General features: G+C 44.7%; 1 protein-coding gene across 2 annotated transcripts; it reads right to left on the reverse strand.

The window, feature by feature from the left end:
* Nucleotides 1-7,347: 7,347 nt before the first annotated feature.
* Shox2 (short stature homeobox 2) lies at nucleotides 7,348-16,847 on the reverse strand. 2 transcript variants are annotated; one of them, XM_051157273.1, is made up of 5 exons: nucleotides 15,952-16,847; nucleotides 12,862-13,070; nucleotides 10,443-10,500; nucleotides 10,030-10,118; nucleotides 7,348-8,455 (listed from the first exon to the last, which is right to left on the reverse strand). In XM_051157273.1, exons 1-5 carry the CDS (start codon nucleotides 16,295-16,297, stop codon nucleotides 8,198-8,200), a joined length of 960 nt encoding a protein of 319 aa, XP_051013230.1. In that variant the 5' UTR covers nucleotides 16,298-16,847; the 3' UTR covers nucleotides 7,348-8,197. The 2 variants fall into 2 exon arrangements, with proteins under 2 accessions (XP_051013230.1, XP_051013228.1); XM_051157271.1 differs by having other exon boundaries at nucleotides 7,348-8,491.
* Nucleotides 16,848-17,083: the final 236 nt, after the last annotated feature.

Genomic DNA, 17,083 nt, shown 5'->3' on the forward strand with positions numbered 1-17,083 from the left:
AAGGATTCCTCTACATGGTACACATAGGTCTGTATGGATGAGAGGGCAACACAACAGGATGTGGTAAAGCATCCCAGACCCAACTTTCGGAGGGGCTCTTGCCACTGGACACAAGTTTGTTTATATATATAATACATATATACACTTATATATGTTATACACACACATATATATACACAAATATCATAATGTTTTGAGTGGTTAGGATTTTAAGAAGAGGTCTCACATGGTAGCCCAGGCTGGCCTGGAACTTGATATGTAGCTGAAGTTGGCCTGGAACATACAGTAATCCTGCTTCTGCCCCCAACCTCCCCAACCCCCCCCCCAACCAGTGCTAGGATTACAGGTGAAAGCCACCATTCCTGGCCCTATATTGGCTTTTGATTGCTGCTGTAACACATTGTTATAGATTTTGTGTCTTAAAACAGTATAAATTGGGCTAGTCATGGTAGCACAAGCCTTTAACGCCAGCCCTCAGGAGGCAGAGACAAGGTCTTTGTGCGTCTGAGGCTAGCCTACTCCATACAGAGAATTCCAGCCTAGTGAGGCCTACATTGTAATACCCTGTGTCAAAACAACAAACAAAAAAATCAGCAACCAATCCAAATCAACTGTATTCTGACTCTGTGCTTTAGAAGAATCCTGGCACAGATTTCACAGTACTAAAATCAGGAGTAAGGCAGGCTGCATCCTTCTCTCTGTTCAAAGTGTTTCACCTAACTTCTTCAGTCTGAAAAGTGACTGCTGGGTAAGGCCAAGTTATAATAGACATTGCATAAGCCTTAAAAGAAACACACCACTGATAAGTGAGTACTATATTGTTCATGAGACAGATAATTGTATTTTAAACCAGTAATACCAGTAAACATAACACAAGACAATGCTGCACACGTACTGAAATTTTTGATAGATTGATAGACCTTTTAAAAATCATTTTTAAGGGCAGTGTAGTCTCTTCTTCCTTTCCACTGAAGCATACAAAATGTATTCAATAAATATGGAGCAGAAGGACAATCAATCTAATATCAAAGTGACTACAGAGTTAATGCCAGGGCTTGATTTGTGCACTGGCATTCCAGTGTATAAAAGACTGAAGGTCGGGGCTCCGGAGAAACTGCACATAAAGATACTTTTCAAATAGCTATGTGCAAAGAAAGAACCCACTCCATGCTATATAAATGGTAAGATCTAAAATAATAACTACTCAAAAATTTAAAAAAAAAGTTTGACAAGATTTGAAGTAAGCTTTATTCCAAACTCCACAGCGTTCAGCAGTGCACATAATCAATACTCATCATAAAGTGTTAGAATAAATATGCACGCTCCGTCCCCCCAAAATGTCTTAACCTGATCCTAATCACAAACAGATTAATTAAAAATCTGTTTATGTAACAATGCAGAAAGGATAAATAAAAGAAATACAGTAGAGATGGGAAATTGTTGATGCCCATTGAGTACCAAGCATGTAACACATGTCACCTTATTGGGCCCTCATAACAATCTGGGGGAAAAAAAAACATGTATTATAGAATACTAACAGGACGTAGGCTGTAGGAAGGAAATCACTTAAAAGTTCACATATAATGTTTATAGCTGAGATTTGAACTCAGGAATACACGTCTCTAATGATTAGCTGTATCCATAATAATATACTGACTCCCCAAAGAAGATGGATTAAAAAGTGTGTTGAGCTCTGCATAGAACTATATAAAACAAAGGGTGGTGTTAATAATATAATTAAATGTTGGAATTAAAGAGGCCCTTCTTAATTTAGTTTACAGTGAGGACTCAATTGTTCATCTTACACATTTTTACAGTAGTAAGTAAATGCTCCTTGCTTAGGATTGTACGTTTTCAAACTCCTTTTAAAGATCCTCCTTCAGCAGGCTTTGCATCTTTTGGGCATTTAACTGCTAATGCTTTACAAATCTGGGCAGCCAAGGAAAACGCAGATGGTCCCATGGAACACAAACCATAGCAACATATGGTATACATTTACTTCTAACAAAGTGTGCTTCTTAACCTCTGGGTGTCCCTCCGCCATTCCTTTATAAGGCTACTCATTCCTGAGGAAGGTTCGGTTTGCAGAAATGAGGCAACGAGCCCCACATGTGCCGTGTGGCCATTCAGATGCACAGACTATGTCTGAAGACCTGAGGGCAAGTGCATTTAGCACTTGCCTCCTAGCAGGACCTTATGTATCAATGAGCTCTCTCTCCAGACAGTAAGCTCCTTGAGGGAAAGTGCCATACCTGATCTCTAATCTGTAATATGTATAACGATGAACACTCATAAATTGCTCTTGTACGTAAGTCTCCTACCTACATTGTGACATGATGTCGAATGTCCCAGACAAGGCTCACAGAGGCTAAGCAATTAGCTAAAATCACAAACTAATACATAACAGTCTTCCTTTGGCCATAAAAGGAAAGTCTTTCCTGCTTGTCTTACATGACTGTATTGTCTTCTACAGTTTTCAGTACAGTGTTCAATGTTCATTCACCTCTTTATAAAAACAATTATTCTTAAGTATTTAGTGTACAATGTTGTATGGCTCTGTCCTAAGAACTTTATAAACACTAACCTGTTTAATCCTCCTGATTATTTCATGAGAGGAATGCTGTTTGTATCCCCATTCAGTGTGAAGGAAACTAAGGAACAGAAAGAGAAACTCACCTAAAATCATAGGGTTGGTCAATAGCGGGCTTGAATCCCGGAAGTGAGGTTCATGGGCTAACCTCACTCAGCCACAAGCTATCCTGATGGAGTTAGAGTGAAGGAAGATTCTTGCATGTGAGCAGCGTGTTTAAATAGAAGAGGAAGAAGAAGAAGAAGAAGAAGAAGAAGAAGAAGAAGAAGAAGAAGAAGAAGAAGAAGGAGAAGGAGAAGGAGAAGGAGAAGGAGAAGGAGAAGGAGAAGGAGAAGGAGAAGGAGAAGGAGGAGAAGGAGAAGAAGAAGGAGAAGAAGAAGAGAAAGAGGGGAAGTACTGCTTCCTCTTCTCCTGTGATTTATTTATTTGATTATATTTTAAATTCTTTCCTCATGCCAATAGAACCCTATGCAAGTATGCTAGTCAATGTTTCTGTGCTAAAGGTTTATGCAGTGGTTACCCTGACTGACACCTAAAATGCCCCAGACAAAATGCTCGAAGACTTGACTTTATTTTTCTTCATTTGTTTCATGAATTAGGGACATAAGCAAATTGCCTAGAAATCAGAAGTGCCTTATAGTCACATCTCTAAGTCTTCAAGATTTGCATATTTGTTACATAAGAATATCCCATCTGATATATTTTAGTGTTCACTCTATGCCTGTGTACCTGAGCTTTAAAACTATCTAATCCTTTTTTCCCCCCTTTTATTTTTGACAACTTTTTCTTCAGGCACAGGGCAAGCACTTGTTTTCAATATAATGTTTAACACATTTTATGTTTGTATGCTTTTATTTCAATTGTCTTAAAAACATGCTAGCAAACATCCAAACATATTGTAAAGATTTAAAATTCAAGGTGTGTGTACATATATCAACAGGAGTTATGAATTATGTATATTTCAAGCCTATATAAATTAGATTTTGAAAAACAAGCATCACAGTAGTCAGGCAGGTCATAGTAAGACATTCCATGTGAAATGTAAAAACTACCTTGAATAAATTATCCATAAGTTAAAACTCTCATTAGAATGACATATTTGTTATTTCTGGGTTGGAGGTGTTGCTTTAATGCATTTTGACTGTTCTAATGGCACATTAAGAAATAATTTTAAGCCTTTCTCCCCACATTAGAATGTTCAGGCTTTTATTTATGTTTGAACTAAAATAATATAGTGTTTAAAACAATCATCTACTTCCCCAAGTAGAACATCATTTTCTTCTGCCCAGAAACATTTAATTAAACCAGGATATGACTTTAGTAATTAGTTTTGCACAGAACGACTCTAAAATTAATAGGCAATTGTAAGACTTTAAAAATTGGGAGACTGACAATCAAAACAGTCTTAAACGCTTTGTTTATGTGATGAAAAGGAGTGACCTTTTAATTCCCTGACACACATTAAACTGATTTCACAGACTTTCTGTCCTGATGTTTAACATAGTCGAGTGCTTGAGGTTATGTAAAATAAACAATCTTGAGATCCTATTGCAAATGTTTGCAATTTATGATGTAAACTGATTTGTGAAAAAAAAAAAAAAAAAAAAAACAGGATTCATGTTGTTGAAGCCAAAAAGGCATTTTTCAGAAATCAAAATAGTTCCGAAATTTGAGCATTACATTATACTAAAGTATTACCATGTGAGGATCTTAAAAAGTTACAATTCTTGGGGGGGGGGAGTCAAAATAGATGTGTATCAATTCAATTCTGAGCTTGAGAGAGAGAGAGAGAGAGAGAGAGAGAGAGAGAGAGAGAGAGAGAGAGAGAGAGAGAGAGACTGGGATTCCTGGATCACAGAGTCCTTAACAGTTATGCCGTCTAGAGTTAACTCCCTTGACTCAGTCTTGCACTACCCCGCCCCCACCCCTGCCCCCAATGTGGAGTTGTCTAACTATGGAAAGGTTTGCATTTCACTAAAGAGTAAGGTTAGGGGAGTCCTTTACTGATATGGTTACAATTATTGGATTCTGTCCAAGACCTCCTCAAACCCATTCTGGTTGTGGTTCCGAAAACGCGGGGCTTTGGATTTTGGCTCACCCAGCTGTCCACCAAACAGTTTGGGCTGCAAAGATCTGGGAAAAGTGGCCTGTGTCAAAGGCTAGGACACCAGACAGCTAGGGTAACCAGCCTGTATCCTCCTGAGCCTCAAGGAAGAGAAAGTGGTGTCTTTGGTATATCTGACCTGACCAGGAACCTGTGGCCTTTCTTACCAGACCCATCCTTACTCTTCCTCCCTGGAGCTCAGCACTCATGGTAGGCCGGCAAGGTGGGTATGGACGTTACCCAGCACCCAGCTGGCAGGAACTTGCCACAGCCTTCGACCTGGCACTTAGTCTAGTATACCCTAAAGAGCCACACTGGAAACTGGGTCCTAGACCGCGCTTGCTAGCCTCATGTGACCTCCACGTTCTCTTGGGGGTGGGGTGGGGTGTCTTGAGAGTGGTGGAACCCGCCTTGACTTGTGGTTAAGATTATCACTTGGAACCCGAAGGATCGTAGCCCGGCTGGGCTGGCGCCCCGGGGCCTCTCTGGGGCGGCCAGAGGAGGAGGACGACGCTATGGCCAACCGCAACCTTCAACAACCGAGCAAGCCACGGGGCTGAACTGGGAGGACAAGACCGGCTCTTGTTCCTCAGCTTATGGGAGCTGAGGGACAGGCCAATTTCTTGCTCCACGTCTAGTCTGAGGATCAGCTTCAAAGGCGAGCTGAGTCCCTGAGGAAAGCCGAACTTCAGGCGGGCTCCGTAGGGGGTCACTATTCTATCTGCCAACTCGCAGCACCAGGGGATGCTACGACATCTGCGACTTCTCTCCTTGAGGCTGGGTGGGTGCTAAAAAGGACGTTCCACACTCAGGCCTGGCTAGAACTGGGTTCCCAGGTCTTTCTTCTTCCTGCACGCGCGCACCCGCCCCCACCCCGCCCCCGGCACACACACACACAGCCCCCCAACACTCCCCTTACCCACACACACACAAATTGGCAGGTCAGGAGCCCATCTAGAATCTCACAGAGAGTTTCGAAGCGGGGCGTCTGGTGCCAAACAGGCCTGGCGGGGGTGGGTGGGTGGGGCGGGGGCTTTATTCCCCCACGTATCTCCTGCTCTGAGTCTACTTCCAAACCATCAGTTCCAGGAAGTTATGCGACCTGCGATCGATTTCTGATTATAACATATATAACAAGCCCAGGGGCGGTTGCGTGTCCCCTCTTTTCTTTCTCCCAAAATGACCCAAACAAACTTTAATAGTGAAAGTACAGCGAAGTGAAGAAGAAGAAACATTCTGGGCAGGGGAGTCTGGTCTTTGTTGTTTCCCTAACCTGGTGGTGGTGGTGTTTTAGCTTAATCTGGGCTCCATAGTAGGTATTTAATGTGAGGTGGAAGGAGATGTCTCGGTGCTAAGGATCCACAAGGCCCCCCTTCTCAGGACCCTTTGACTGCCTCGCTTAAGAGTAGAGGAGTGCGCTACAGAGGGAAAAATGGAAAGGGGGGGGGGAGAAGGGAGGATGGGAGGGAGGGAGAGAGAGAGAGAGAGAGAGAGAGAGAGAGAGAGAGAGAGAGAGAGAGAGAGAGAAATTTTCGAGTATATCATCAAAAAGGAAGAAGGAAAGAGTATCCCGGATATTTTAATAGTAACAAGAACAAAGATGACGCGAACCCCATCAAATGAAACAATACTATTTTCATTCAATTGATCGCAAAGTGTCTTCGGTTAATAACTTGGCACTTATTTAAAAGGATTAACAGAAGTGGAGCTGAAACATTTTGTACTGACAACACGTCATAACAGCATCTTCTTTTGTTTAAAATAACTTAATACACTAGAAAAAATATGGCAAATATAAATAATTTTGTTTTCATGGAGAACAAATAGTTACAAAGCTCAAACGCATACCAAAGTTCAGCAAGAAGAGCTTTTCCTCTTTCATGTAAATTAAAAGGAGGGGAGAAATCCTAAGGAAGCTTGCTAGCGAATTGGGACTACAGGTTGCTTAGCCCAAGGTTTCTCTGTTTAAATAGCTACATGAATTGAAACAAATAAAACGATTACTTGAATAGATACACCTTTGTGAGATAAAATGCAAATGTTGAAAGTCAACCATTAGTTCACACATTATAGCCAAAATAAACTTTGTTCGTGTTTATCAACATATTATACACAAACCTAGTGTCTGTACCTAGCTGGGTGTCCTTTAAGGTAATTTTGACGGGATAGAGAGGGGGTGGGTGGGAAATAAAGCATTATCTCCCCCAAAACAGGACTTCAGGAAACCAGCAAGAGGGAATTCAGGAAAAGGGAGTGACGTGGACAGATAAAGCGCCTATCACGATGGACGCAGGGCTGTATACCTTCATGACTTGCTTTGCTCTTCTTTTTTCTTTCCCCATATTTTCTAACAGCCTCTATCTTCTTGGAAGACTCAGAGTGTACTTTTACTCCCTTACGACTTTTTTTTTTTTTTTTTTCCTTTGCCCCTTGGGATCAAAGGCCGGACAAATTATATATGGATTCACATCAATTTCCAGACGCTTTTCATACTGAGAATGAAAGTGTCGTGAGTGCACATGAGAACGGGGAGGGAGGGGGACACCATCAATGGAATACAAGTAACATGCAAACCAGAATTTACTGTCAGCAGTCTGGACAGTTCTGCCATAATAATTTCTCAGAGGAATCATTGTCTGTGGTATCACTTTTTTTTTTCTGACGTCCTTTTTTTTCTCTCTCCTTGCTTCCACACTGTCTTCCCTCTTCTTGCTCTTCCATACATGGTGTTTTAAAACTCAAAGCATCAGATTCAACGTAAAAGGAGGCCCGCCTCTCTTATCAAATGTCTCGTATTAAAGTGAACTTCGCAGAAAAAAGGTCAGCTTCAAAACCTGTGAACTTCCCAGCTGCGCATTTTTTTTTCATCTTAATTCTTTAAATAAGTATACCTCTTCCTTCTGTTTTGTTTTCTTGGCCATTAAAAAAAACAACCATACATTTTAGTTGGTAAATCCCTCCCGCCTTTCTCTCAAGATTCATCCAGGTTATTTTTCCGTAATTTTTTTTATGTACAAAATATCTTTTTAGAATTGTTTTTGCTTCGTCGTTCTCTCTCTAATTCCAGCCAAATAATAAGAAACAAGCTCCCTTTCTCCTTTTCTCTCTAGTTCGTTCTCTATTCTTTTTGTTTGTTTTTGCTCATTTGTCGTTTGCAGATTTTATTTCTACGTATGAGTCCATCGCCGCCGCTGTGCCGCTATCCACTTCTCACTCTTCCCACACTCCTTTGTCCAGTCTCTATCCAGACTTCCCCAAACCCGCTCCTACAAAGCCGAAGTTTAGTCCCAAGGGCGGGTGGGCTGGTGGCCCTCGTGGAATCCCGGGTCCAGTGCAGAGTCCGGCCCTAGGGATCCAGGGCGCAGTAAGAAAAGGCGACGGTCAGCGGGGTAGGGACAGGCCTAGGCAGTCCGAAGCGGGTGCGGGAGAAGCAGCGGGTCGCGGAGGGCGTGCGGAGTCGCGCCGTTCGGGAGGCTCCATCGACCGTGGCGCTGGTGCAGGCGTCACAGACCCAGAGCAGCCGCGTGCTTTTTAGCTTTCAGTCTGAGATCCGCGATGCTGGAGTTCTTGCTGGTAGTCTTGGCGGCGGCGGCGGCAGCCACTACCGAGGCGGCGGAGGCCGAGTCCGCGGCTAGCGTGGCCAGCGGCAGTCCGAAGGGCGGTGCCGGGAACATCATGTATGGCGCGTGCGCGGCCAGGTGCGGGTGCAGGTGGTGGTGCGCGTGCGCCACGGCGCTGTCCAGCTGCAGCTGCGCCTGAACCTGAAAGGACAAGGGCGTCACGTTGCAATGACTATCCTAGGGTGACAACAGAATAGAAACAGAACATTAAAGGCGTCCAGCTTGGCTATGGGGAGAATTGGGGTACGCGACAGGGAAGCAACATTTTCTTAATATCTGTTTTGAGAAGGACATTATAGGCCTTTTGTTAAATCTGGGACACCACATTAATACTCTAGGGTTCTTACCCCTGGGTCATTATGAGCATGTTTCCTTGGGTTCCTTGTCTGCGGGAATTTGGGGTCCCCTTTGGGAACTGGGTGGGTGAGTGGGTGACTTTGATGTAGTCCCCATGCATCACCCACCTCAACATAGCAAAAATATCTTGGAAAGGCTGGGGTTAAGGACTGTTACCCCCCTCTCCTGTCTCTGTCACATACCCGTGGACACACTACTAAAATAAAACATACACAACTTCTGGTCACTTAGCGAAGCTACTGAATTTGCAGGTCTCCAACTTTTCCTGTGGCAAAAGATACCTGAGGGTCCTGTTTACATGCAGACCCTGAGTCAGCAAGGTCTACTTGGGGACTTAATCTAAATTTCAAACACTCTTCTAGATGCAGATTATTCTGCTGCCCAGATGATCTCTACAGTCTTAGGTAGGGCCAGCTTGCTAGTAAGTTCTGCCTCTCTGTCTCTCTTCCTCCAACTATCCTCATTTCAAATGCTGCCCTGTCAGGATCTTGTAGTGAATCTTGTGGTGAGTGGAGGGACTCCGCTTTCTCTAACTCTCATTCCCAATAGATGAGTATCACCTGGCCTCTCTCCCCAGTCCAGGGTGTTGGTGGCTGAGAGCTTATTTGTGATGTTGTGGCCTTGGTGAGCAGGGGTGCCTGCTGAAGGTGGGGAGAGTCAGAAGTGGCAAGGAAAGGATTTTGCCCTAGAGCTTAGAGAATAAGGAGTTCAGGACCCTGGGATTTCCCAGGATTAAATTATTGCTGCAGGCTTGCCTTTTAAAAAAGTTATTCTAAAGGTTCCCCCCTCCCCCCTCCCCCATGACTCAGAAAGGGATTGCTGAGGTAGGACAGCCAGCCCTGGGAAGGCCAAGTCTTTCCTCTTTATCAGAGATAAAACTTTTTTTCTTTCTATTTTTTTTTCTTTTTGACAGATTTTGAAAATAAGTCTAGGTTGGGAATAGTTGCATTTATTTTTCTTCTGTCAGTGACATTTAATGTGACTAAGGGATAAAAAATACCTAGAAAGAATATTTAGAAGATTGCTTTTAAAACATCTTTGGACCAGCCTCAGTATTTGATTTGACAAAATCCTAATCAAAGGCTGTTCCTTCCTGTCCCCAGGTGCAATCTTAAATGCATTTTTAAAAGGACAGGTTACTGCCTTCAGGCTCCTTCGGGGGTTCCTATGAAAACAGAAAGGACTAAGTATTCGCCACTATACGTTTTTAAAGGGGAGTGTGTCCACTATATAGTCTTGAAATTGGTTCTTCAAATGAATAGACATTGAGACTCAGAGACAGGGTAGGTTCAGCAGTCCAAACAAACATTCAGGCCTTTTTTACACTTAAAAACAGCTTGAAGCTAGGTTGTACTTGCCTGCTGAAATGGCATCCTTAAAGCACCTACGTTGACATAGGGTGCAACTCTACAAGCTTCAAACTGGCTAGCGGCCCCTATAAGGACACCTATAAAAACAAACAAACAAACAAACAAACAAAAAAGGGAAATGAAGCACAAGATGAGAGGCAAACATTTATTGTATAATTTTCTAAGGTGCCAAATGGTAGAAAGATGAACTGACTCCATTAGAACTAGACTGTCATTTTTCTAAGTTGCTCCTATAATTAAAATAAGTTGTAGCTTGCTTGTAAGTAGTAGGACTTTCATTAACTGCCCAGAACTTTTTCTTAAATCAAGTACCATCATCATTATCCATTGGATTTTTTTTTGTCTTAGAGAAATACTCCAAACTCACTTTATTTAATGATATAATGAATTATGAGATATACCTTTATGAAGTTGATTCTCCTGCTTTCTACACTTAGCTCTTCGATTTTGAAACCAAACCTAAAAGTTGAGAGAGAGAGAGAAACATAAAATACGATGATTCAATATATCTTAAATTATAGTAGTAAAATAAAAAAAAAAGTATTTAGGCACACCTTGGGAAATAAAAGGCAGGCAAATGTTAAATTATACAAAACAGCCTCGATTTTCAGAACGAGAAATGTAAGTCAAGTACAAAATAGAAAGATTTCCTAGACTCTTTTGTAAGATAAATTGTTCCTTGATAAATTACTACTAGTTCCGGGTTTCATCTTTCCACATTAGGGAGTCCCAGGGGTCCAAAACACTCCCTGGTACCTGACACCAATGTGATAATGGGTTTAAATGTTTACCCAGTTAAGACCCAAGAAGAATGGATTCAGTAATAGCCTGTAATATTAATTAGCTTCATCTTGAAGAAAAACTAAACAGTAAAGCAAATAATGACCCTTCTTTTGGTGGTGGTGGTGGGGGCATGGAGGGGGAAGGTAATTAGTGTCATAAAAAGCCTTACTACAAAGAAGTTTAGAATTTCTCTGTCCCTCTGTGCAGCGGAGTGTAACTCAGTGGCAGAATAATTGTGCCATTATCATGATAATCTAATTTGCTTCTATAGAAAAAGCCACTGCCTGCAGTTAGGACAGTAGGAAAGATTCCAGAAAATAGCTTCTGTAACTTAAGTGAAAGTATGGGGGGGGGGGGGGACAGCAATAAACTTCATTTTTAAAAAGTGTGCCACAAAAAGGAGAGGTATCAAGTAATCCCTGGATATTGGATATGATCTTCTTAAATAACTTGCCAACTTTTCACGTCAGCATAACAGAGGTTTGTTTGTTTGTTTGTTTGTTTTTAATTCAAACAAGGCTCCAATAATACAGTTCCAATAATACAGCATATCGATTGGTTCACAATTTAATGTTAAAAAAAAAACATGAAAGGACAAAATTGCTTCAGAGTATTTTCTGGTAAGTTTTTGAAATCAAGTGCCACAGTCAATGTAAATCTTCAAAAATTTCTCCTGATACTGAGTATAATAGAAGGGTGGATTTCATGCCAGGGTGGCATCCTTTGTGCGACTCACATGGCCTGAGGCTTCTTGACTCTTTTTTTTTTTTTTTTTTTTTTTTCCCTAGAAGATTTGGAATGGAGATGCTATTACTCATGGCTGCAATAATTACCACGGTTTTAAGGGGCTGCACAGTCTCTAGAGAGCTCTGCGCAGGCTGCCTGGGCTTTAAAAAGGGACACTCTAGGATTGACGTCGTGATGACCAAGCCGGCCTATTATTTTTTTTTCTCTGTCGACGTTACTGCTCTGTTTTTTCCCCCTGATCCTATTACAAGATGCAGGGAAGCCCCATAAGAATTGCACATAGTTCCTTACAGATGGTGGTCTCTCCGCCCAGAGACCCAGGGAGTATCTGTTACAGCGATACTTTGCAACAGCTGCAGATGTTCTAGCCTAAAACTGCTCCATGTGTTCAAACAAATAATGACCATCATTTTCTCCCAATTTTATTATTTGAGCGGAAATACAATCTGAAACGTTTAAATTTGTTCCCCATAAAGCTGGAAGGATATGTATGTGTGTTTATAATTCCCCCTTTAGATTATCCTCAACCCCATTTTTTTTTTTTTTTTTTTTTTTTTGGTTTTGGTTTTACATTCACCTAAGCAATCAATAATGAAAAAAGCTGCAGTTCTGACTTCATGCGATATGGGACTTTCTGAAGGCCAGGCTTTGCAAACATCCACAATAAGATGTATACTTTTTTTTTTTTTTTTTTTTAAATGGAGTTTGCATGGGTTCAGGTTCTTTGCTTTGGTTAAGTGAAGGAACAAAGGGTGGCGAAACACATTCAGTGTAGTCTGTTTCACGCTCAGTTAGAGACGGTACCGCTAGCAGTACACTGTAAAATTTTGCACTTAACAGATGCTAATTTTCTTTATAGTCTGTACATCTATAAACCTAATTGGTATATCCGTTTGGCAAACCTAGTCCCTCAACGAAACCCAATTCCAGTCAGCAAAATACTCATTGTAACTTTTAAGGCTTCAGAGATAAAACGTTTTCTGTAGGTTTTTTTTTTTAAGGCTTATAAAAGTAGGCCCATTAGGATTAAACCACATTAAAGACAGCGGGAGGCAAGGGGGTGTGGTTAATAGAAACTCTGGGAGCAAGCCCAGCGCAGCTTTCTTCTTCAGCGAACATATGTTCGCTTAAGGGTGAAAGGGGCTACGAGATCAAAATCCATTTTAGAAAATAAGACCTTTAGCAAAGATGTCCTTCCCTTTCTCATTTCATACCAGACACCTGCAGCTGCCTGCAACCGTAAGTACAGGGCTCTGACTCTAGAGCCCAGCCTCCACCTCCTCGCAGTACCTGTACTCGGGCCTCAGAGAGCCCCAGTCGCTGGCTCAGTTCCTCGCGCATGAAAGCATCTGGGTAGTGGGTCTCATCGAAAAGTCTCTCCAGCTCGTTGAGTTGTTCCAGGGTAAAATTGGTCCGACTTCGCCTCTGCTTGATTTTGGTCTGGCCTTCGTCCTCCATCCCTTTCGCATCCTCTTTACGATCCTTCAATTCAGGGGACACTGGAGAGGGCACCAAGGAAGGACCACACGTGCGTCGGAGCACGCACCAACACAGACACACACACAGGCACACACACACACACACACACACACACACACACACACGGACAAAAACAGCAAGACAAGCCCATTACCAGATTTTTTTTTTCCAGAAGGCTATAGACTCCTAGCCCCTGGGGGAGCGGGGATCCCCATGCATACCCGGAGAGAGAATGGGGTCTCTGAGACCGCAAAGTCACTTCTGTATGGCTGCCTGGGGACAAGGTGGGCACGCGGCTCCCCAACTTAACTGGGGTCTCAGCTCACCCTCTCACTACCTGTTCCCTTCCCTTCTTCTGCCAACAACAAATACATTCCTGACCCTCTCGCACTCATTGCTCCACGCACTCACGGAAATCAAAAGCGCTGCGCGCGGGACTCTCCCAGAGCTCGGTCTCGGTTAAAGGGCGCGGCAAGGCCACGCGAAGGCCTCGCACACCAGCCATCCCCAGAGGGCTGTTCTGCTGTCCCGCCAGCCTCTGCTGCCTCTGGCCCTTTGCCTCCCGCAAACTTGCTGGTCTAATTTAGGAACAACCGGGTCCGCTGAAAGGTCGCAGCTGGACATCGAGATACTGGTACAGCGCTGCGCAGAAAGCCACGTCCCCGGGCGCCTAAGGGCTCGGGCCAGACCCCTACTTCCATAGGCAGCTAGACAGTGCCTGTGCTCCCTGCCAGACCCGGGTCGAATTGGCACCGGCAACCTCGCCATGTTGGCGGCCTGGAGGACTGGCCGCCCATGCTTGGCTTAGAAGGGTAGAGGCAGCAAATAAGACAGACTCTGGTGGTCAACAAAACCCACCGCTGCATCTATCCTCTCCTTCTCCCTCCTCGGGTGGAAGCCAAGGCTCGACCCTAAAGGCTTAAACCCACTGAGATCAACAGGTTCAAGCAGAACATTGCTCGGTTTCTATTGGCTGTTCAAAACCTTTTCATGCATCCAGCAGCTCGGATGTTTAATAAAATATGCATTTTTTTGCACACATCCGTTGCTACTTTGCTGTCCTTTCCTTCCACGTAAATGATAGGAGCTCTGGCAGTGTGAGCAAATAGAGCCACAGGAGGGATGATATCCGTGTATGCCAAAGGGTACCGAAGAGGAGAGCTAGTCAGGCCCATATCAATATAAGGTCCATCTAACCTTGCATCCTCTGTGTCTGATTTGAAGGCAGATGTCCACTGACAAATCTAAGTTTAGGTAATAGAGGCTGATTTCCTCTTAACCCAGGATTCAGATCAATATGGGAAAAAATGAGCCAAGCTACAAAGAAATTAATACTCTTTCGGAGCTTGGAAGTCAACAAACCCAGGAACTGGCTCACCAGGGCTCTCTTGTGCTATCTAAGCCAAGTTCCTGAGCTATGAACCTTGAAGGGTTACTCTAGGCCGGCCCCTTTATAGCCATCCTGTCACTTTCTAAATTAAGGAGGACGTGGTCCCAGATCTAGGAAAAGGCGAACCATCACATCTTGCCCCAGCCTGGTAGTCTATACAGTAATCTTATTTGTTGCCAGTATTTCTGCTTCTCAGAGTTCATTTTGTGGACGTTTGTCCTTCCTCCAGGAAGGAAGTAGATAAGGTCACAACAAACACTAGGGGTCAATTTAATAGGAAAATCCTCTCACTAACATCATATTAAAGTTTAAACATGAACACACATTCTCTAGATGGGAAGGTGGGAAGGCTTTGTCTGTTGTCACCCACAGAGTAGATTCCCTCAAAGTTTAGGGGCTTCAAAGGGAAACAAGTCCAAATTTCAAGTTGATTAATAGACTTAATATAATGTCTCCTTCGGCCCCAACCTTCCACTTAATGGCCTAAACAGGAACAGACCGTGTTATAAACAAGTTAATTGCTTGCTTAAATTTGTGATTCTACGCATGCCACATATTTTCTTAATTGGAAAAATATGGCAGCAGACCAGTTACTGCAGTACCGCGTGCCAAATTAATTTTTAACTTTGAATTGATAGACGGTTCACCGATTAGATAAAGCCATTTTCTAACATTGCTGTCTCCAAAAGACACCCTCACCCACACACACACACACACACACACACACACACACACACACTCTCTCTCTCTCTCTCTCTCTCTCTCTCTCTCTCTCTCCCACAGTACTGCATGATTCTAGGCAGTAAAATTGTGTATAGAGTATAGAGAGCACTCCCTTACACACACACACACACACACACACACACACACACACACACACACACACACACACACCATAGACTCCTCAATGCCTCCACCGAGAGAAAATCAACTTGACCTGGCTGGACCTTTGGCTTGGCTTCTACCTTAACAGTTCAAGGAGAATGTGAAGTTTGGATCTTAAGATCCGGAGATTTAGAGGTTTTGCCGAGTTATGATGGCTTTGGTGCAGCTGTAAAGAAGGGGGAACCTTACGTGGCTCTTCCCTTTCTGTCTTCTTCCTCCTTCTTTCCTTTAGGCCTAGTAAGGGGTTCAGGCAAACTCGGGACTACGTGCTAGTCACAACTGGCCTCCTGGTGAGCCCCTGCCACAACCCCTCTCTCAGCGGGCCACACAAACTTCCTCGTCCCGCAGCGCAGCCCCATCCTCCCCGCTCCGGAAAAACGCATTTCGGTGCAACCGGAGCAACTAAGAAGGGTGCGCGCAACCCCACGCCTTTCCCCATGCGAGGACCCCACCCACGAATAAGCAGTCTGGCCTCCCACCCCTCCACTTTCCCTGTAGCTTCCAAAACTGGGGTCCAGGGCCCTCTGCGCTGCCGCCCTCCTCCCGGTTGGGCCCCGGGTACTCTCCCGCCCGGAGGACAAGGGAAGGCGGGAAGGGGAACCGCGGCCGGGGGCGCAGGCCGTTACCCTCCGTCAGCCGCGGGCTGCCGGGCTCCCTGCTCCGCTCCACGGCGCCCATGTCCAGCTCCCGGACGGGAGAGCGCCCTCCTCCAGCTCCTACGCCTGCTCCTCCTCCTCCAGCACCTCCTCCGCCTCCTCCGCCTCCGCCTCCGCCTCCTCCCGCGCCGCCGCCTCCGCCGGCCGCCCGGACTGCCGGGCTGCTGCGGTCGTCGCGGCCCGGCTCGACGCAGCCCGGGTCCTTGGCCCCTCGCAGCGGCCCGCTCTCCAGCACCTCCCGGTACGTGATGGCCTCCTTCTTCTCCTTCACTTTCTGGTCAAAAGACTTGGAGACGAACGCCGTAAGTTCTTCCATCGCGGCCGCTGTTGGTCAGCCTCGCGCTCAAGCTCACCCTGCCGAGCCCCGCTCTTTTTTTCCTCCTTCTTTTTTTACTGCTCCAGCCCCCCCAATAATAACACATCAATGGGGCAGGGGGTGGGGGAGGAGAGGGAGGAGGAAGAAGAAGAAGAAAAAGAGAAGAAAGAAGAGGAGAAGTAGAAGGAGAAAAAGAAGTAAGAAGAGGAGGAGGAGGAGGAGAAAGGGGGGAGAGGGGGGAGAGGGAGGAGGAGGGAAGGGGCGGGGGCCGCCAGAGGGAAATGGGAACTGATGCTTCCCTGCCGGAGCGCGCGTGTTCAATGTTAAGATCTTTGACAATTCTTCCTGCGGAGAGTTCAGATCTGATAGCGACGCAGCTCTTGAAGTCTCACTATTTATACTTCCTAAAGGCGGGCCCCTTGTTCTGAGTAAATTACCTCCCCTCGCAACTCCGAGTGAACCCCTTCGCGGGCAGCAGGAGCGCCACTACCTGGGGTGGGGTGGAGAGGGAGTAGGGAAGAGAGAGAGAGGAAGGAAAGGAAGAGAGAGGGGAGAGAGAGAGAGAGAGAGAGAGAGAGAGAGAGAGAGAGAGAGAGAGAGAGAGAGAGAGAGAGAGAGAGAATATATGAATATGAATGTGAATATTGAGGATGGAGGATCCAGGCTGGAGTCTACCCGGCTGGAGAGGGAGGGCAAGCAGGGGACCAGAGGGGGCGGGGAGAGGAGGCAGGTCCTAGGCGGTCGGGTTTTTTTTTTTTTTTTTTTTTTTTTTTATAGTCTCGACCG

The sequence above is a fragment of the Acomys russatus genome, chromosome 15, assembly GCF_903995435.1.
Source record: "Acomys russatus chromosome 15, mAcoRus1.1, whole genome shotgun sequence".
NCBI classification, from domain to species: domain Eukaryota; kingdom Metazoa; phylum Chordata; class Mammalia; order Rodentia; family Muridae; genus Acomys; species Acomys russatus.